Source organism: Labrus bergylta, chromosome 1, assembly GCF_963930695.1.
Source record: "Labrus bergylta chromosome 1, fLabBer1.1, whole genome shotgun sequence".
NCBI classification, from domain to species: Eukaryota; Metazoa; Chordata; class Actinopteri; order Labriformes; family Labridae; genus Labrus; species Labrus bergylta.
This window is the reverse complement of record NC_089195.1, coordinates 30,612,324-30,633,921: the sequence shown is the minus strand read 5'-3', so window position 1 is coordinate 30,633,921 and position 21,598 is coordinate 30,612,324. Positions and strand designations below refer to the sequence as shown.

The 21,598-nt window shown below is 39.2% G+C and overlaps 2 protein-coding genes and 1 long non-coding RNA gene across 6 annotated transcripts in view; 1 reads left to right on the top strand and 2 right to left on the bottom strand.

Moving 5' to 3' along the window:
• LOC109975147 (uncharacterized) overlaps positions 1-3,778 on the bottom strand; it is a 10,644-nt gene extending 6,866 nt beyond the window's left edge. For both annotated transcript variants that reach the window (XM_065957911.1, XM_065957952.1), the window contains exons 1-2: positions 3,630-3,778; positions 3,094-3,474 (exon numbers count right to left, since the gene is read on the bottom strand). In XM_065957911.1, coding sequence (XP_065813983.1) covers positions 3,094-3,474; positions 3,630-3,666 — 418 coding nt within the window. In that variant the 5' untranslated portion in view covers positions 3,667-3,778. The remainder of the gene's footprint in view (positions 1-3,093; positions 3,475-3,629) is intronic.
• A 4,424-nt stretch (positions 3,779-8,202) lies between these two features.
• Positions 8,203-12,566, top strand: LOC110005089 (uncharacterized). The gene is made up of 4 exons (XR_010666758.1): positions 8,203-8,571; positions 11,913-12,056; positions 12,181-12,242; positions 12,325-12,566. It is a non-coding gene; the product is annotated as an uncharacterized lncRNA (long non-coding RNA).
• A 236-nt stretch (positions 12,567-12,802) lies between these two features.
• On the bottom strand, positions 12,803-20,145 carry LOC110005088 (uncharacterized). Of its 3 annotated transcripts, XM_065957820.1 has the most exons (5): positions 19,997-20,145; positions 19,461-19,844; positions 14,013-14,153; positions 13,806-13,867; positions 12,803-13,695 (listed from the first exon to the last, which is right to left on the bottom strand). In XM_065957820.1, the coding sequence occupies exons 1-5, from the start codon at positions 20,031-20,033 to the stop codon at positions 13,636-13,638; spliced, it is 684 nt and encodes a 227-aa protein (XP_065813892.1). In that variant the 5' UTR covers positions 20,034-20,145; the 3' UTR covers positions 12,803-13,635. The 3 variants fall into 3 exon arrangements, with proteins under 3 accessions (XP_065813892.1, XP_065813849.1, XP_065813873.1); XM_065957777.1 differs by having other exon boundaries at positions 12,803-13,867; XM_065957801.1 differs by having other exon boundaries at positions 12,803-13,867; positions 19,461-19,841.
• Positions 20,146-21,598: the final 1,453 nt, after the last annotated feature.

Sequence of the window (21,598 nt, the reverse complement as noted above, 5' to 3'; positions counted from 1 at the left end):
CCTAACAGGACGTCAGCAGATGATTACTACTAGCTAGGCCTATCTAATTTACAACTTAACTTAAACATAAAATAAAGTTATTAACTTAACATTAATTCATTAACAGAGTATTATTAAAGTGCTTTTGACACTGCTGTAACATAGAGGGGAGCAGTAAGATGACAGATTTTTTATTAAATAAACAGTATGAATTTAATAGTATTTTTATTCATTTATTCTGTCCTTCTGTCTTTTGTTTTTGTTGTTTTCTCATGAAATCATGAATGATACGATTAATATGGTTTTGAACTATTTTCTTATTGTATTAATTAAGTGTCTACTGTCGATATATTGATGTTGTATTGATGATATCTCGACAGACACCTGCAGACATGTTTCCTTCTGACTCCTATGACTTTCTCTCACCCAATCACTAAAGAGCTCTTATTGCTCATGCCAAAAAAGAACCAAACAAACCAACGGACGCTCTGAGGAGGCGGGAACTAGCCGGCTGAATCGGGCTGAATGATGCTGAGTTCAAGGCATCTTGGAAATACAGGAAATACCGCGTCCCGTATTATATTATAATATATATACGATTCCGTATTTTACGGGACGGGTGGCAACCCGATGAGGGAAAATCATTCATAGCAGGCCTATTTTTTTACTCAGTAACGGATGTGATTTAAAATGTAGCGAATTACAAAACTTAACAGAAAACCTACTGAAATAAAGGTAAAAGTACAGATTTTAAAAACGACTTCAAAAGTAGTAAGTACACCAAAAAACTGCTCAATTACAGTAACGCGAGTAAATGTAATTCCTTACTTTACACCTCTGCTCGCTGCGTATTTGAAACGGAGCAGAGCGTGGTGCCGTTGGTGGCGCGCACTGTGTGAACACAATGATCATGATTACGGAGTATGTGTGAATTGGGGGAAAGAGAGCTCAAGAGCTCCCAGGAAAGTAGGTGGTTCGTGACTGAGATTTACAGATAGATACATGCAGTAATATGATGAACTGTATATGCACAGTGAGAGAGAGAGGAGCTCAAGGCGCCAGTTCCCCCGGTAGTCTAAGCCTATAGAAGCATAACTAAGAGCTGGACTACACCAGCCCTAACTATAAGATTTATCAAAAAGGAAAGTTTTAAGTCTATTCTTAAAAATACAGACTGTGTCTGCCTCCCGGACTCCGGCTGGAAGATGATTCCAGAGGAGAGGAGCCTGATAACTGAAGGCTTTACCTCCCATAGTACATTTAGAGACTGTAGGTACCACTAGCAGGCCTGCATTCTGAGACCGTAGTGTTCTCGAGGGGCAGTACGGCACTAGTAGCTCTTTAAGATAAGATGGTGCCTGGTCATTTAGAGCTTTGTAAGTGAGAAGAAGGATCTTGAATTCTATTCTAGATCGTATAGGGAGCCAGTGCAGAGAAGCCAACACAGGAGTAATGTGGTCCCTTTTCCTAGTTCTAGTCAGTACACGAGCTGCAGCGTTCTGGACTAGTTGAAGAGTCTTTAGAGACTTACCAGAGCACCCTGACAAAAGAGAATTACAATAATCCAACCTGGAGGTAACAAATGCATGAACTAGTTTTCACTGCATTATTTTGCGACAGGATCTGCCTGATCTTAGATAAGTCCAGGGCAGAGAACCCGAAAGGGTATGTTCTTTGGCTGCTAGGTCCGTGCGAGCCGACTCTAGTTTTGCTAAGAGTCATCGAGCGAGAGAAGAGGGCCGTGGTAGGGTAGACCGAAAATATCAGAAAATAGTTTATTATTATTAAATAAAGAATTACTATAAGTGTGATTGATCTAATTATAAACACACTAGTGTACAGATTGAACTACTGTTGATGTAGCACGTAGCAGCCACGTTCAGTTTGTATGCTCCCTAAATCTGGAACAAACTCCCAGAAAACTGCAGGTCTGCTGAAACTCTCAGCTCTTTTAAATCGAGGTTGAAGACACACCTGTTTACAGCTGCCTTTCAATAAACAATTTGAATGAGATTTGAAATCTTAACTCTGCACTGTAACTTTTAACTCTTTTTATATTTTTACTTTATTTATTTCAATTAATTTCATTTGAATTATTTTTATTTGAACATATTTTCAGATTTAATAATTTCAGTCATTTTTAAATTTCCTATTTTAATGTTTCTCTTCTTTCCTCTGTCATGATGCTTTTGATGTTTTGTGTGAAGCACTTTGAATTGTTGTTGAAATGTGCTCTATAAATAAACTTGCCTTGCCCTGTAAGAAAGAGTCTCAGTGCTAAACTGGCACTTCCTGCAGTCCCGACTTGTCACCCATTAAAAGTGTTTTTGAGCTTTATGAAAGGTGTAAGAGGAGTCCTTGAACTGTTGAACATTTTAAATCCTACATTAAGCAAGAATGGTAAAACATTACCCTCTTAAAGTTACAGAAACTGGTCTCCTGTGTTGTTTAAAGAAAAGTGTGATGCAACAGAGCGGTACACATGACCCTGTCCCAACTTTTGAAAAGTGTTGTTGACATTAAATTCAAAACGGCGTATCATTTTCTGTAAACATTTTATGTTTTCTTGTGATTATTATTATTTTTTTAAATCAGGGTTTCAATATTTTTAAATTCATCACAATCAGTTTTGTTTACTTTTGACAACTTTTTGACCAAAAAAACAACATCTTGAGAAAGTCAATGTTCTTAATTAAAAAAAATTGTAGTATTTAACTTTGCAGACAAGTTGAGTCTTTCTGAATGTATGTATATATATGTGTGTGTGTGTGTGTGTGTGTTCACACCTCTTCTTTTTTCACTTCTCAAATACCTCCTGATCGTCCATTTATTTCAGCTATATTAATTACATTTCAGTTAATAGTATTTCGGCCACTTGTCTTTCGAGTTAGTTGTAGTCATATTGGTCATTGATGATCTGATGACCATCATCCTGTACAACACTTTCGTTGCAAATTAATCATTCATTTTACAAAAGTATGAATGTGTTGTCTGATGATCTTAGCGGATGATGTTTATGGTCTGACATCATTAATTCAGTGAATGATTTATTTGTAATATTCAAATTATTGAATCCACTGAAATCACAGTCACACAAAGACAGAGCGTACTTACTGAATATGATTCTTGTTGTGATGTTGCTGTAGCTGTAAATATATTTAGAAGTTATGTGTTCCTTATCCTCCACTTTTGGATCTTCAGTTCCACAGTAGTAAAGACCTTCATCTGACTCAGTGATGTTCAGGATCAGCAGGTCGTAGGAGTCAGAGGACTGGTTCTTCAGAAAGTGGAAATTAGGAGGAAGATTTTGATTCAGTATATTCCTTACTTTCAGAACGAGTGAAGGCTGGTTCTCATGAGAACAGTTCCTGTACCACACGATGTAAACTCCAGTTGATGTTTTGCAGTCACAGTAGAGAGTGATGTTGTCTCCTGGTCTGACCGTCACCTTCAACTCTGATCCACAAACACAGTCAGGACTCAAGAAAACCACTGCTGGAATTCAAACAAGATCATAACAGCAGTTTAAAATGTGCACAGCTATACAGGAAGACAAAATGACAAGGGCACTAGAACGTTAGTATTCTTCTTTTTTTAATGTAAAAACATCCTTGTATTAAATCATCCAAACTGTTAATCAAAAGAATTACCTGAGACCAGGAGCAGAACAACGTGACGGCCCTCCATGAGTGACGAGGTCTGAGATGTGAAGACAGAGACACAGGTCTCACTGACATCACACCCATGTAGATGTTTCCATTAAAGGAAGCAGACGCTGTGATTGGCCAGTGAGGTGGAACATTTTTTTTTTTTTTTTGCAGATTCCACCCAATGTGACATTTTGGACTTTGATGTCTTATTCTCTCATTGTGTCTTTCCCTAACATCCTCTATTAACTTTAAATGCTTTTATTTATTTTCATTTAATTGCTCTTATTACGTGTTTAGTTCTTGCACGGATTACAAGACACCATGGACGGTCAGAAGACGTTCAGAATAACTTAGAAGCAACTTCTAAGGAGACAAGTGTTGTTTAAGATGATGTTACATTAGCAGATGGAAAACTCTCCCCAGCTGAAGATGTGAGTCCTTTGAATTTGCATGAAACAGTACTGATTACTGTGTTCTGTTGATTTAAACACCAGAATAAAAAAGTGAACCAGAGTGAGAGCAACTCCTGTGTAGTTGCTTGTCTAGAAGTATCTTTGGTGTCTGCAGAGCAGTTGAATGTCCACCTGAGGTTTTGCTTGACTTTAGACACCCAGACACACAACACTTCAACAAAGGGTGTTGAGCAGACTTGTTTTCTGCAGCACAGTGTCAAGTTAGACGAGTGTCTGTTCATCGCTTTGGGTTTCCTGTGAACTAATCTGATCGTTCTTGGAAATGTGTGGTGGAGAAAACAAGAAATTGCATGTAAACAGCTTACGTGAAACAACACTCACTACTATAATGAAATGTTATGGATCCCTTTCAATGAAGAGACGTGAATAAAAAGCGGTTACATGTTAAGTGCCAGAAACAGTTCAATTACAGACAGCCAAATAAATGACTTAGAGAAAAGTTGAGAATGGTGAGAAAGAAAAAGACATGTATGCTAAAGTTATGTTCCCAGCAGCCACTCTTGCATCAGCAGGAATCGGGGAACATGAGGAAACTGTCGGGGGAAACTTTTCCATATTTAAAAATGGAGGATTAATCCCCCCCCCACCCATGGTTGTTGCAAGAACAGTGTTTACAATACACAAGGGAAGACATGTGGTGCTCAGAGTCCAGACAGAAAAAGGAACCACTCTGATACTCAAGGGTTCAAGGTCAAACTTATTGATTTGACAAAGGTTTTACTATACCAAAAGTGAAAAACATAGTGACCACTTTTGTCAGTGATGTTGTGTGTGTGTGTGTGTGTGTGTGCGTGTGTGTGTATGAGAGTGTGTGTGTGTGTGTGTGTGTGCGTGTATGTGAGAGAGAGAGAGAGAGTGTATGATGGAAACAAAGTGTGGTTGTTGCTGCTCTGACACAGACAAGACAAACCACAAATAAGCCACCAACAGAATGGGAGGCGTTGTGACAACATTACAATCATACAATAAGTTATTTTGAAGTTCATCAGTAATGTTCAAAATATATATTACATATAAGTCATCAACAGAAGACAGACGAAACATGGTGCCACATTATCCATTTGAAAACCTCTGAATTTCTCATCTCATTGGGAACTCATCATTTGTTGTTGTTTTCTAGCCACAACACAAACTTTTTTTATTGAACCAGGATTCATGCAGTCATGCACATAACCCTTCCACACATCGTGCTCACTGCAGTGGACAGCTATTCAGAAGCCTTTATCCACTAAGTTCATAGAGTTTGATAGATTGGTTTCACATCAGCCACTTCAGCAGACGTTGGTAAGTCAATCCATACACTGCCACCCACTGGCCAGCAGTTGTAAGTGCACCAGAAATTTCTCAGAATCAAGATGGCTGACAGAAGGTTAGAAATGGGTTTTCTTTTGAGATCCTTAGTATAGAAATGTTGACGGCCTCAGTGTTGGCCTCTCTACCTGTTTGTTCTCTCTTTTGCTTGCTGTGTTCTCCTTGTTGCAGGTAGATGTGGGTGGAGTCTGAAACGACTCTGTAATGCAGCACACCTGAGCATGCTGGTTTCAGGATGCTATAAAGCAGACCTGCTCAGTCCTCTCAACTCTTCCCTGGCCACCAGTCTGCCGTTAGCATTTGTTTGTATTGTAATGTGTTGTAGACATATACTCATTCATCCACACACACACGCACGCACGCACGCACACACACACACGCACACGCACACGCACACGCACACGCACACACACACACTCATAACATTACTGACAAAAGTATAGTAAAACCTTCAAATAGATAAGTTTGACCTTGAACCCTTGAGTATCAGAGTGGTCCCTTTTTCTGTCTGGACTCTGAGCCCAACATGTCTTCTCTTGTGTATTATAAACTCTGTACATACAACAACCAAAGAGGGGAAATGAATCCTCACATTTTTCCTTCCCACCATTCTTAACTGCTCTCTTAGGTTCCTCTGGATCGTTTGGTGGACGGCCTGCCTGAATGACCAACACCCCCTTGTTCCCTAACCTTCTTCCAGCATCTTATCCCATCGCCCACTATCCCATTTTCAAGCATGGCACAGTTTCGGTGGATGGCTGTTCTTCATGAGCCTGGACTTGCTCAAGATTTCTGCCTATTAAAAGAAAGCTTTCTTGCCGCTGTAACTTTTGCTAAAATGTTGCTAAAGTGCTACGCTAATGATGGATTAACATTGGGACGTAGTTTGTAATATAGCAATGAGTAATGTCTTTTAACAGCTTTTTGTAAAGTGTCTGGAGATAACACTTGTTATGAATTGGCGCTATACAAAGAAAGATTGAACTTTTCTGCCAGTCATTTATTTGACAGTCTATAATTTAAATGTTTCTGGCACTTAAATAGTAACAGCTTTATATTCATAATTCTTCATTGAAATGGATCCATAACTTTTCATTATAGTAGTGAGTGTTGTTTCACGTGAGCTGTTTTCAGGCAATTTCTTGTTTTTATCTCAAGTTATCCATCTGACTGTATACACTCCACCGCACGATTCCAAGAACGATCAGATAGATTCACAGTTAACCGAAAGTGACGAACAGACCCTCATGCAACTTCACACACTCTGCTGAAGAAAACAAGTCTGCTCAACCCCCTTTGAAGCGTGTGGTGTCTAAAGTCAAGCAAAACCTCAGGTGGATATTCAACTGATCTGCAGCCACCACAGCTATTTCTAAACACGTTATTAGACATGGGTGACTGGTTGTGTCTCTCTGCATGTCTTGTTGAAGGAAGCCACAACTACACAGGAGTTGCTCTCACTCTGGTTCACTTTTTTATTCTGGTGTTTAAATCAACAGAACACAGTAATCAGTACTGTTTCATGCAAATTCAAAGGACTCACATCTTCAGCTGGGGAGAGTTTTCCATTGCTGAGCTACGTGTGAACAGCTAGTGGCCCGACCAATACAGCTCACAGTTGTTCTATTAAACCACCATGTAGCGACAGCCTTATCTGTTTTGTAAAAATTCAACATAGAGGTAGATTCTAACTCTGTTACACATGCAGGAGTGCACCAGTCAGTTTTAAGGAATGAACGGTGAACTCTTTCCTACACCAGTCAATCCTTAAATTAAAAATGGAGAATAATCTCAGATCAAAGCACATTAAAGGCTTCTGAATACTTGTTTGGTGTTTGAATGTTGGGTCAAATGTTTGCATATTTTTATATTGTCTTTAATTATTTATATTGTAAATGGAGCCACTGAGATATGCAAAACATTATTGAGAGTTCTCTCTGACAATAACGTTCTATCAGTCAATCAATATATCTGAATCTATGTCATATGGGTGACCACGTCCCACCTTTGTGAGATCAAATGAGGTCAGCTCTGGTTGCACATATGAAGCAGAGTGTAGGACATGTTCAGTGGGGTTTTCGTCTGCATTCTCATGTCTAAATTTAAAACATGTAGTGGCAGAACGCAGTACTGGAAAGAGGGGAGAACAGGTTCCTACCTAAACCAACATTCAAAACCAGACATGGTCGCACTTTAATCAAGAAAACACATCTGCTAATGGAACATCATCTTAAACAACACTTGTCTCATTAGAAGTTGCTTCTAAGTTATTCTGAACGTCTTCTGACCGTCCATGGTGTCTTGTAATCCGTGCAAGAACTGAAGACGTAATAAGAGCAATTAAATGAAGATAAATAAAAGCATTAAAAGTTAATAGAGGATGTTAGGGAAAGACACAATGAGAGAATAAGACATCAAAGTCTAAAATGTCACATTGGGTGGCATCTGCAAAAAAAAAAAAAAAAAAATGTTCCACCTCACTGGCCAATCACAGCGTCTGCTTCCTTTAATGGAAACATCTACATGGGTGTGATGTCAGTGAGACCTGTGTCTCTGTCTTCACATCTCAGACCTCGTCACTCATGGAGGGCCGTCACGTTGTTCTGCTCCTGGTCTCAGGTAATTCTTTTGATTAACAGTTTGGATGATTTAATACAAGGATGTTTTTACATTAAAAGAAGAATACTAATGTTCTAGTGCCCTTGTCATTTTGTCTTCCTGTATAGCTGTGCACATTTTAAACTGCTGTTATGATCTTGTTTGAATTCCAGCAGTGGTTTCCTAAAGATCAGACTGAGTTTGTGGATCAGAGTTGAAGGTGACGGTCAGACCAGGAGACAACATCACTCTCTACTGTGACTGCAAAACATCAGCTGGAGTTTACATTGTGTGGTACAGGAACTGTTCTCATGAGAACCAGCCTTCACTCGTTCTGAAACATAACAAGGGTTCATGGATAGAAAATCTTCCTTCTAATTTCCACTTTGTGAAGAACCAGTCCTCTGACTCCTACGACCTGCTGATCCTGAACATCACTGAGTCAGATGAAGGTCTTTACTACTGTGGAACTGAAGAACAAAAAGTGGAGGATAAGGAACACATAACTTCTAGATATATTTACTACAGCTACAGCAACATCACAACAAGAATCATATTCAGTAAGTACGCTCTGTCTTTGTGTGACTGTGATTTCAGTGTATTCAATAATTTGAATAATGCAACTAAATCATTCTCTGAAATAATGATGTCAGACCATAAACATCATCCGCTAAGATCATCAGACAACACATTCATACTTTTGTCAAATGAACGATTAATTTGCAAAGAAAGTGTTGTACAGGATGATGATCACCAGATCATCAATGACCAATATGACTACAACTAACTCGAAAGACAAGTGGCAGAAATACTATTAACTGAAATGTAATTAATATAGCTTAAATAAATGGACGATCAGGAGGCATTTGAGAAGTGAAAAAAGAAGAGGTGTGAACACACACACACACACACACACACACACACACACACACACACATATATAGATACATTCAGAAAGACTCAACCTGTCTGCAAAGTTAAATACTAAAAAAAATTGAATTAAGAACATTGACTTTCTCATGATATCGGTTTTTTGGGCAAAAAGTTTGCACGTTGTGTTAAAAAGTAAATCAAACAGAATGTTATGAATTTAAAAATATTGAAACCCTGAATTCATTTTGAAATAAGCACAAGAAAACAGAAAATGTTTACAGAAAATGATACGCCGTTTTGAATTTAATGCCAGCAACACTTTTCAAAAGTTGGGACAGGGTCATGTGTACCGCTCTGTTGCATCACACTTTTCTTTAAACAACACAGGAGACCAGTTTCTGTAACTTTAAGAGGGTAATGTTTTACCATTCTTGCTTAATGTAGGATTTAAAATGTTCAACAGTTCAAGGACTCCTTTTACACCTTTCATAATGCTCAAAAACACTTTTAATGGGTGACAAGTCAGGACTGCAGGAAGTGCCAGTTTAGCACTGAGACTCTTTCTTACAGGGCAAGGCAAGTTTATTTATAGAGCACATTTCAACAACAATTCAAAGTGCTTCACACAAAACACCAAAAGCATCATGACAGAGGAAAGAAGAGAAACATTAAAATAGGAAATTTAAAAATGACTGAAATTATTAAATCTGAAAATATGTTCAAATAAAAATAATTCAAATGAAATTAATTGAAATAAATAAAGTAAAAATATAAAAAGAGTTAAAAGTTACAGTGCAGAGTTAAGATTTCAAATCTCATTCAAATTGTTTATTGAAAGGCAGCTGTAAACAGGTGTGTCTTCAACCTCGATTTAAAAGAGCTGAGAGTTTCAGCAGACCTGCAGTTTTCTGGGAGTTTGTTCCAGATTTAGGGAGCATACAAACTGAACGTGGCTGCTACGTGCTACATCAGCAGTAGTTCAATCTGTACACTAGTGTGTTTATAATTAGATCAATCACACTTATAGTAATTATTTATTTAATAATAATAAACTATTTTCTGATATTTTCGGTCTACCCTACCACGGCCCTCTTCTCTCGCTCGATGACTCTTAGATAAGTCCAGGCCAGAGAACCTGAAAGGGTATGTTCTTTGGCTGCTAGGTCCGTCCGAGCCGACTCTAGTTTTGCTAAGATCAGACAGATCCTGTCGCAAAATAATGCAGAAAAACTAGTTCATGCATTTGTTACCTCCAGGTTGGATTATTGTAATTCTCTTTTGTCAGGGTGCTCTGGTAAGTCTCTAAAGACTCTTCAACTAGTCCAGAACGCTGCAGCTCGTGTACTGACTAGAACTAGGAAAAGGGACCACATTACTCCTGTGTTGGCTTCTCTGCACTGGCTCCCTATACAATCTAGAATAGAATTCAAGATCCTTCTTCTCACTTACAAAGCTCTAAATGACCAGGCACCATCTTATCTTAAGGAGCTACTAGTGCCGTACTGCCCCTCGAGAACACTACGGTCCCAGAATGCAGGCCTGCTAGTGGTACCTACAGTCTCTAAATGTACTATGGGAGGTAAAGCCTTCAGTTATCAGGCTCCTCTCCTCTAGAATCATCTTCCAGCCGGAGTCCGGGAGGCAGACACAGTCTGTATTTTTAAGAATAAACTTGTGTATTGTGGTGTAGACCAGCTCCTAGTTGTGCTGCTATAGGCTTAGACTACCGGGGGAACTGGCACCTTGAGCTCCTCTTTCTCTCACTGTGCATATACAGTACATCATATTACTGCATGTATCTATCTGTAAATCTCAGTCACTAACCACCTATTTTCCTGGGAGCTCTTGAGCTCTCTTACCCTCCAATTCACACATACTCCGTGTGCGCCGCGGTCCGTCAGCGCCGCGCACTACGTTACTTAGCTGCCACACTAGTCTATCGTTGTGTTCACACAGGGCGCGCTGCGGTCCGTCTCCAGCGCGTGCCACCAACGGCACTACCCTCTGCTCCCTTTCAAATACGCAGCGAGTCTGTTTTCGCTGGAGTACGCTGCAGGCACGCATCAAGTTGGACAGAATATGACATTTCGGACAGGAAGTCAGACAAGGAAACGCACAGAGCATCCAGTCAATTTCAAAATAAAACACAATATATGGACTCAAGATCGTATTGACTGACTGACAGACCGTGGCGTGTATGTGTGAATTGGGGGTTAGGCTCCTCGAGATCGTTGGTTGACGGCCTGCCAGAACAACCATAACAATGAGTAAGGTCTTTTACCTGCTTTTAGCAAAGTGTCTCGAGATAACACTTGTTGACGCTATACAAATAAAAATTGATTGATTGACGACACTACTTGAGTTATGGATGGTTGACGCCTTCTTGCATGGCGAGACCGTGACTCTTGCTGGCTTTGGTTGAGGCGGGAGGAGACAAGCTGGAAACTTGTTGCCAGTTAACCTCGTTCTTTTTTGGTTTTTTTTTTTTACCATTTTTCAGCCTTTTAGTCAGGCAGCTTAGAACCAGATTTGGGAAGACTGGAGACACATCGGACAAGAGCACCACATTTTTCCACATATTTTAATGCATCCCTCTACCCAGAAAATGTATATATTGACACCAAGATTGACTTTCTAAGTGGCTTGGAAGACATATTGGCACTTATAGACTTTACATGGCCGCCATATTAGAACCGCCAACTTGATGAAGTGCAAAGTGAAAATTGAAAGCTATTGTGATGGAGACTATGTGGAAAAAATTTGGTGCTTTTGTCCGACGTGTCCCCATAATTTTCCTTGACACCATCCTAACTTTTTTGAATCATGTTGTTGGCATCAAATTCAAACTGGGCATTTCATTTTCCAAAAACAATAAAATATCACAGTTTCAACAATTTACGTTGTCTTTGTGCTATTTTCATTCAAATATGGGGATTCAATGTTTTTTAGATTCTACATGTCCCAACTTTTTAGGAATTTTTCTGTAGATCAGAGTTAAAGGAATGTAATCAACACAACTTTCATTTAGATACAGAACCGAATGAGACTCCTCCCCCCAAGATGCTTCAGGACTGTAATGAGTGCTGGATTCTGATCTTCTGTCTGTGTCCAGTTGTATCTATTGTCTCCTCTCTCCTCTCCTCACTTGTGGTCTATCACTGCTGTAAGAAGGGTAACTACCTCACTTTTTCTAGAATATGTATCCACTTAAGTGTTTTAATCACAAAGACACCTTTAAGTCTCTTCCACTGTGTGAGTTTCATTGTGCTGTACTGATGTTATATTTATTCCTGCAGCTGAAGAACATCCTGTTGATCAGCAAAGACCTGACACTAGAGGTCATCCAAGACAGAGCCAGGTATCTATCATTAAAGTGTAATGTATCAAAGCATTAAATATGTTCAAGGTTGGGCTTCTAAATGACAAATATTCAATCTTAGGATGACGATGTGTGCTATGCTGCTGTGGAAATCCGTCAGAAATCAAAGAGACCAAAGAAGAAGAAGGAACCGCAGACTTCTGACTCCTGCACCTATTCTGCTCTTAATACATCTAGGATGTAACAGGCCTAAGACCAGAGGAACAAAACAATAATTTTGTAATGTTGACATAAACATCGAACAAAAAGTAAGGACATTTGTGTTTGGTAGATTTATTTCTTTGTTGGAACAATGCTTCTTGGCAATAAATCTTATAACTTTGGAAAGACTGTTTATTTCCCTTTTAAATGGTGCCACATTTGTAAGGAACATGCAATGTGGGATGAGTAGCAGAGCTGAGTATGAAAATTCAAAAACTTGAAAAAACATCGAGTTTCTTTATTTTGAGACACAAACAGTAACAGCAAAACAGGATTGGAGGATTAAAATCTGAAGAAACAAGACACATTGGCAATTTAACAATTTATTAATTTAACAAACAGGAGCCTCAGTATCGTGTGGAAGGCAAGGCTCTTTCTGCTCTGAGGTTGCCCAACTTAGATTTGACCATATTTTACCCAAACTATGTAAAAAATGACAACCTTGAATAAAGGTTCTCATACAATCAATTAGAATTTCTGTTGAATTTTGTCATCAATCTTATCACTTTTTTGTGGCTCCTGTTGGGCTCAACCTTTCTTAGATCTGCTTCACCTTTTAACAGAGATACACCAACAACGTACTTTGATTAATTTGAATATTTATTACAAATAGCTGGTGAAAATAATATTCATTTCTTTAAATATACTTTGTGACTCCACAAACTCTTCCCTAACAACGTGAATGTGTCTGAAGACAAATTGGATCCTAATCGGCCACCGAGCGTCGTAGTAGGATGATTAACGTCATTGTGATAGTAAACAAGGGTCTTCAAAAGCTGCTTCTGCTGAACATCTGCCGAAGAACTAATTGTTAATTCATGACCACAGCTGACCTGCTGGTTGGGTTGCCTGAATGTTTGGAAGCTGTGGTCCTCTGGGCGGTTGGTTCAGGTCCGGCCTGTGGTCCATTACCACATGTCATTCCCCCCTCTCTCTTTCCTGTTTACTACTCTATACACCGTCTTATCAAGTGAAGGCAAGAAGCCAGAAAACAAACAAACAAACAGTTAATTCAACACCACTAGCTGACTTTCTGACACCATTTTGACTACGCATCCCAAAACGCATCATCACTGTGTACAAATATAACAGATCTTTAAACTCGGACTCTAAAGACTTTGTGAGAAGTTTGAAGTGGAGCTTGTGTGATGTCCGCTCAGACAAAGCCAATCTATTTGTTCTGTCCATCTGCAACCAAGAACACAACTCTGGTGAAACATGCGTCTTCATCCTGAAAGGTAATCAGACACAGTAACATGAGTGTCATTAGTACAGAGTCTCTACTGCTGCAAAGATGTCTAATGGTTCTGAGACCATGAAAATACCAAAGAAAGTCCTTACCTGATTCACTGTACTTTCCTCTCCCATGTCAGGTCTTCTCTCAGTCATTTGATCTTTTTCATCTGTACAATCATAAATAAAAGGTTTCTTGTTAGACAACGACTTCATTCATTCAATGATCCATCACAATCAATATGATTCATTTGTATTTTAGTCGATTCATAATGTCTAAACTTAACAGGTAAAAAGTGATTGTTGTGTATTTACCTGCATTCTGACTGCAGAGATAAACAAAAGTCAGGCACAGGAAGGTGGAGAGGACCGTGATGGCTGGACTGAACACCATCATCCAAGATACACCAGGCTCAACATGGGGTGGACCGATGGAGTCACCGGAGTCACTGGAGGCTAGGTCAAATATAGAATGTGGATTAGATGTTTAAAATGTTGGTTTTCAATGTATCTAATTTTTCTCTGGTGTGCAACCACAGCCTGTAAGAATGAATGGACTAAGCCAGAGTGACATCACCCGTCTGTTACTGCAGGGGGCTTTGGAGTCCCATCAGTGGCATTATAACCACTGACAAAACATTGGAGCTTGTAATGATAGTCATACGAGTGATGAAGGAGAGCGCTACGAGTTTGATCAGATCTACTGCACGTTTTAATTAGCAGAAGAAAAATGAGCCACTGCATGGAAACCTTTGACTTAATTCGCAATGTGAAAAGTATTCAGATATTTAAACATATTTGTTCTTCTCATCTCAACATATCTGCATTAAATGTCTTTTTAAACTAATTTCTCAGGTACCTCCTGTTGCCCGCCCACTTATTTAGGCTTTCCACATTTCCTGTCTTTGCTGTTGTTGTAGTCACTTTGGTCATTGGTGATCATCTCTCTGCTTTCCTCTGTCACATTGTACTTCTATAGAAGCATATAGAGTAATGAACACATACCACAGAATCTGTACATTTCTCCAACTTTCACATTTCTCTACCAAAACTCCATAGAGCACCTTTAAAAAAACACAGTATAAGTGTGCTGATGATCTCAGCAGATGATGTCATGGTCTTACATGGGTGTTTTAGTACGCTGAGAGCCTCCCCTTGTGTTCTTTAGAGAGTGTTGCCTGTGGATAGACATTTTCTCTTATTTTAGAAATCTTTTTTAATAAATATCTTTTTATTTGTAAATGATGTGCAGTTTAAGCTCATTATTGCAACTACTACTTTGTGCAATCTTTACAGTCTTTATCTCCATAAACTCACGACACACTAAAATACAATTGTTGGTTGTTGGTCTTTTGTATAAAATTAAACTTTATACAAAAGACCAACAAGAAAAAACTGCCTTATTAAAAGTCAGAAATCTTCGGCCTGATCCCGGGCTCATCAGCCTTCACAGGCCTAGACTGCGCCGGGCTTGGAAAGGGATAGGGGGAGAGATGGGATAAAATTCAGGAAGAGGGATAGGGAGTAAGGGGGTGGGGGTTGGGGGTTGGGGGGTTTGGGGGTTGTTCTGGCAGGCCGTCAACCAACAATTTCAAGGAGCCTAACCCCCAATTCACACATATTCCGTGCGTGCCGCGGTCCGTCAGTTCCACGGTTTTGCTCCATCGGACGGCTCGCGCCCATTCACACTGGATCTGTTTCTGGGACATCAGCACACCTATGACACATCACAGGACAACTACAAGATCCCGCGGGAATAAAGAGTAAAACATGCAAACAACATGTTGCTTTGTCTTTCTGAGGATGCATTGTGGTTAATTCGGTACCTGTTTTGACGTAATGTTGATAAAGTGATGAAAAATACGATCGAGAGTCTGCATATTGTGTTTAATTTTAAAATTGACTGGACGCTCTGTGCGTTTCCTTGTCTGACTTCCTCTCCGGGCTGTCATATTCTGTCCAGCTTGACGCATGCCTGCAGCGTACTCCGGCGAAAACAGACTCGCTGCCAGAGGTGTAAAGAGTACTAATATATTCTACTCAATTAAAAGTACTGTTACTTTGCTGAAATGTTACTTAAGTACAAGTAAAAGTACCAAATTAAAAATGTACTCAAGTAAAAGTTAAAAGTAACTTGTTTAAAATGTACTTTAAGTAAAAGTTACTTAGTTACTTTTTTTTAACAACGCATCTCTCGTGTCGTGAAAAAAGGACGAGAGGAAATTAATCTCAAAGTTTTTTTAATTAAAGGCAAATCTTAACAAAGATTTATCTTTTCTGATAAACATTTTCTCATAGCCTAAAAACAAAATATACATAATGATGGATAAATAATCAAGGATTATATGTTCAAGTAATCAGCTGTTTTATGAAGGGAAATGTTTAAACTATTTAAGAAAATACTAAAAGGATCTTTGTCTCAATCATGAACAGTGTAAAGAGTATTTTAGTGTTTTTAGTTTTATTATTCTGAGGCTGGTTAGTCTCAAAGACAGCATCAAAGGCTGATTTAGCTGCAAATAAACCTGAGATGAAAGATAATTCATTTATTGTTTTAAAATGACCCTTTATGAGCTTAAGTATTAGATGTCTTAGTCACTGTTTGTTTACCTATTAGCTGCTGAAGCTTCTAACTGAATCTGTTTGGTTTGAAGTATTTATTTTCACACGTCTCAGATGTGTTAAGTTGCAGCAGCTTATAACACCCACTTTCCTCATACGTCTGTTTCAAAAGAAAAGCACATCACAGAGATGTCATTAAGGGACTTTTATTGTGAAAAACTTTCCGACATCAGTTTATAAACACCTTCAGCAGGTAGACCCACAGTAGTGGAGGAGCTTATCCGTGCTGCACTAGCTGTAGTGGCATCTCTCTCTGTCTCTCTTTCTCTCTCTCTGTTTCTCTCTCTCTGTCTCTCTCTGTATCTCTCTCTGTCTCTCTCTCTCTGTATCTCTCTCTGTATCTCTCTCTGTCTCTCTCTCTGTATCTCTCTCTGTATCTCTCTCTGTCTCTCTCTCTCTGTATCTCTCTCTGTATCTCTCTCTGTCTCTCTCTCTGTATCTCTCTCTGTCTCTCTCTCTGTATCTCTCTCTGTATCTCTCTCTGTCTCTCTCTCTGTCTCTCTCTCTGTATCTCTCTCTGTATCTCTCTCTGTCTCTCTCTCTGTATCTCTCTCTGTCTCTCTCTCTGTATCTCTCTCTGTATCTCTCTCTGTCTCTCTCTCTGTCTCTCTCTCTGTATCTCTCTCTGTCTCTCTCTCTGTATCTCTCTCTGTCTCTCTCTCTGTATCTCTCTCTGTATCTCTCTCTGTCTCTCTCTCTGTCTCTCTCTCTGTCTCTCTCTGTATCTCTCTCTCTCTCTCTCTGTATCTCTCTCTGTCTCTCTCTCTGTATCTCTCTCTGTCTCTCTCTCTGTCTCTCTCTCTCTGTCTCTCTCTCTGTCTCTCTCTGTCTCTCTCTCTCTCTTCGCTCCGGTGCGATGAGTAGGGTTGCCACCTTCCAAGCAGAAAAATAAAGGACATTCTGCAGCGGGGTGCAACTCAGTAGGGGTCTGACCACCACTGGCCGAACGGTGGGGTGGGGCACCAGTTGTGGTGAATCATGATTTAAAACGTGGTTTTAATGAAGTAATAAGAGTCATACTTAAAGTTTTAAGTGCTTTATTAACACTTTCTTTTCTGAAATAATTTACAAAAACGCAAAACATCAGTGTAAAGGCAGATACAGTCATGTATGCACAATGAAATGCACCTAACAGGACGTCAGCAGATGATTACTACTAGCTAGGCCTATCTAATTTACAACTTAACTTAAACATAAAATAAAGTTATTAACTTAACATTAATTCATTAACAGAGTATTATTAAAGTGCTTTTGACACTGCTGTAACATAGAGGGGAGCAGTAAGATGACAGATGTTTTATTAAATAAACAGTACGAATTTAATAGTATTTTTATTCATTTATTCTGTCCTTCTGTCTTTTGTTTTTGTTGTTTTCTCATGAAATCATGAATGATACGATTAATATGGTTTTGAACTATTTTCTTATTGTATTAATTAAGTGTCTACTGTCGATATATTGATGTTGTATTGATGATATCTCGACAGACACCTGCAGACATGTTTCCTTCTGACTCCTATGACTTTCTCTCACCCAATCACTAAAGAGCTCTTATTGCTCATGCCAAAAAAGAACCAAACAAACCAACGGACGCTCTGAGGAGGCGGGAACTAGCCGGCTGAATCGGGCTGAATGATGCTCAGTTCAAGGCATCTTGGAAATACGGGAAATACCGTGTCCCGTATTATATTATAATATATATACGATTCCGTATTTTACGGGACGGGTGGCAACCCGATGAGGGAAAATCATTCATAGCAGGCCTATTTTTTTACTCAGTAACGGATGTGATTTAAAATGTAGCGAATTACAAAACTTAACAGAAAACCTACTGAAATAAAGGTAAAAGTACAGATTTTAAAAAGGACTTCAAAAGTAGTAAGTACACCAAAAAACTGCTCAATTACAGTAACGCGAGTAAATGTAATTCCTTACTTTACACCTCTGCTCGCTGCGTATTTGAAACGGAGCAGAGCGTGGTGCCGTTGGTGGCGCGCACTGTGTGAACACAATGATCATGATTACGGAGTATGTGTGAATTGGGGGAAAGAGAGCTCAAGAGCTCCCAGGAAAGTAGGTGGTTAGTGACTGAGATTTACAGATAGATACATGCAGTAATATGATGAACTGTATATGCACAGTGAGAGAGAGAGGAGCTCAAGGCGCCAGTTCCCCCGGTAGTCTAAGCCTATAGAAGCATAACTAGGAGCTGATCTACACCAGCCCTAACTATAAGATTTATCAAAAAGGAAAGTTTTAAGTCTATTCTTAAAAATACAGACTGTGTCTGCCTCCCGGACTCCGGCTAGAAGATGATTCCAGAGGAGAGGAGCCTGATAACTGAAGGCTTTACCTCCCATAGTACATTTAGAGACTGTAGGTACCACTAGCAGGCCCGCATTCTGAGACCGTAGTGTTCTCGAGGGGCAGTACGGCACTAGTAGCTCTTCAAGATAAGATGGTGCCTGGTCATTTAGAGCTTTGTAAGTGAGAAGAAGGATCTTGAATTCTATTCTAGATTGTATAGGGAGCCAGTGCAGAGAAGCCAACAAAGGAGTAATGTGGTCCCTTTTCCTTGTTCTAGTCAGTACACGAGCTGCAGCGTTCTGGACTAGTTGAAGAGTCTTTAGAGACTTTAGAGACTCACAATCAGTTTTGTTTACTTTTGACAACTTTTTGACCAAAAAAACGACATCTTGAGAAAGTCAATGTTCTTAATTAAAAAAATTTGTAGTATTTAACTTTGCAGACAAGTTGAGTCTTTCTGAATGTATGTATATATATATGTGTGTGTGTGTGTGTGTGTGTTCACACCTCTTCTTTTTTCACTACTCAAATACCTCCTGATCGTCCATTTATTTCAGCTATATTAATTACATTTCAGTTAATAGTATTTCGGCCACTTGTCTTTCGAGTTAGTTGTAGTCATATTGGTCATTGATGATCTGGTGATCATCATCCTGTACAACACTTTCTTTGCAAATTAATCATTCATTTTACAAAAGTATGAATGTGTTGTCTGATGATCTTAGCGGATGATGTTTATGGTCTGACATCATTAATTCAGAGAATGATTTATTTGTAATATTCAAATTATTGAATCCACTGAAATCACAGTCACACAAAGACAGAGCGTACTTACTGAAGATGATTCTTGTTGTGATGTTGCTGTAGCTGTAGTAAATATATCTAGAAGTTATGTGTTCCTTTTCCTCCACTTTTATTTCTTCAGTTCCACAGTAGTAAAGACCTTCATCTGACTCAGTGATGTTCAGGATCAGCAGGTCGTAGGAGTCAGAGGACTGGTTCTTCAGAAAGTGGAAATTAGGAGGAAGATTTTGATTCAGTATATTCCTTACTTTCAGAACGAGTGAAGGCTCGTCCTCCTGAGAACAGTTCCTGTACCACACGATGTAAACTCCAGTTGATCTTTTGCAGTCACAGTAGAGAGTGATGTTGTCTCCTGGTCTGACCGTCACCTTCAACTCTGATCCACAAACACAGTCAGGACTCAAGGAAACCACTGCTGGAATTCAAACAAGATCATAACAGCAGTTTAAAATGTGCACAGCTATACAGGAAGACAAAATGACAAGGGCACTAGAACGTTAGTATTCTTCTTTTAATGTAAAAACATCCTTGTATTAAATCATCCAAACTGTTAATCAAAAGAATTACCTGAGACCAGGAGCAGAACAACGTGACGGCCCTCCATGAGTGACGAGGTCTGACATGTGAAGACAGAGACACAGGTCTCACTGACATCACACCCATGTAGATGTTTCCATTAAAGGAAGCAGACGCTGTGATTGGCCAGTGAGGTGGAACATTTTTTTTTCTTTTTTTTTGCAGATTCCACCCAATGTGACATTTTAGACTTTGATGTCTTATTCTCTCATTGTGTCTTTACCTAACATCCTCTATTAACTTTAAATGCTTTTATTTATTTTCATTTAATTGCTCTTATTACGTCTTTAGTTCTTGCACGGATTACAAGACACCATGGACGGTCAGAAGACGTTCAGAATAACTTAGAAGCAACTTCTAATGAGACAAGTGTTGTTTAAGATGATGTTGCATTAGCAGATGGAAAACTCTCCCCAGCTGAAGATGTGAGTCCTTTGAATTTGCATGAAACAGTACTGATTACTGTGTTCTGTTGATTTAAACACCAGAATAAAAAAGTGAACCAGAGTGAGAGCAACTCCTGTGTAGTTGCTTGTCTAGAAGTATCTTTGGTGTCTGCAGAGCAGTTGAATGTCCAACTGAGGTTTTGCTTGACTTTAGACACCCAGACACAAAACACCTCAACAAAGGGTAAGGAGCAGACTTGTTTTCTGCAGCACAGTGTCAAGTTAGACGAGGGTCTGTTCATCACTTTGGGTTTCCTGTGAACTAATCTGATCGTTCTTGGAAATGTGTGGTGGAGAAAACAAGAAATTGCATGTAAACAGCTTACGTGAAACAACACTCACTACTATAATGAAATGTTATGGATCCCTTTCAATGAAGAGACGTGAATAAAAAGCTGTTACATGTTAAGTGCCAGAAACAGTTAAATTACAGACAGCCAAATAAATGACTTAGAGAAAAGTTGAGAATGGTGAGAAAGAAAAAGACATGTATGCTAAAGTTATGTTCCCAGCAGCCACTCTTGCATCAGCAGGAATCGGGAAACATGAGGAAACTGTCGGGGGAAACATGGGAACTTTTCCATATTTAAAAATGGAGGATTAATCCCCCCCCACCTGTGGTTGTTGCAAGAACAGTGTTTACAATACACAAGGGAAGACATGTGGTGCTCAGAGTCCAGACAGAAAAAGGAACCACTCTGATACTCAAGGGTTCAAGGTCAAACTTATTGATTTGACAAAGGTTTTACTATACCAAATGTGAAAAACATAGTGACCACTTTTGTCAGTGATGCTGAGTGTGTGTGTGTGTGTGTGTGTGTGTGTGTGTGTGTGTGTGTGTGTGTGTGTGTGTGTGTGTGTGAAAGAGAGAGAGAGAGAGTGTATGATGGAAACAAAGTGTGGTTGTTGCCGCTCTGACACAGACAAGACAAACCACAAATAAGCCACCAACAGAATGGGAGGCGTTGTGACAACATTACAATCATACAATAAGTTATTTTGAAGTTCATCAGTAATGTTCAAAATATATATTACATATAAGTCATCAACAGAAGACAGACGAAACATGGTGCCACATTATCCATTTGAAAACCTCTGAATTTCTCATCTCATTGGGAACTCATCATTTGTTGTTGTTTTCTAGCCA

What these genes read in the sequence shown, in the direction of transcription:
- LOC110005088 (XM_065957777.1), bottom strand. Translation starts at nt 20,033, where the DNA reads ATGGAGGGCCGTCACGTTGTTCTGCTCCTGGTCTCAG. An exon ending in CACAACAAGAATCATCTTCA is followed by an intron (nt 14,154 to 19,460) that starts GTAAGTACGCTC and finishes TATTTGACCTAG; the next exon opens with CCTCCAGTGACTCCGGTGAC. An exon ending in TCTCTGCAGTCAGAATGCAG is followed by an intron (nt 13,868 to 14,012) that starts GTAAATACACAA and finishes ATGATTGTACAG; the next exon opens with ATGAAAAAGATCAAATGACT.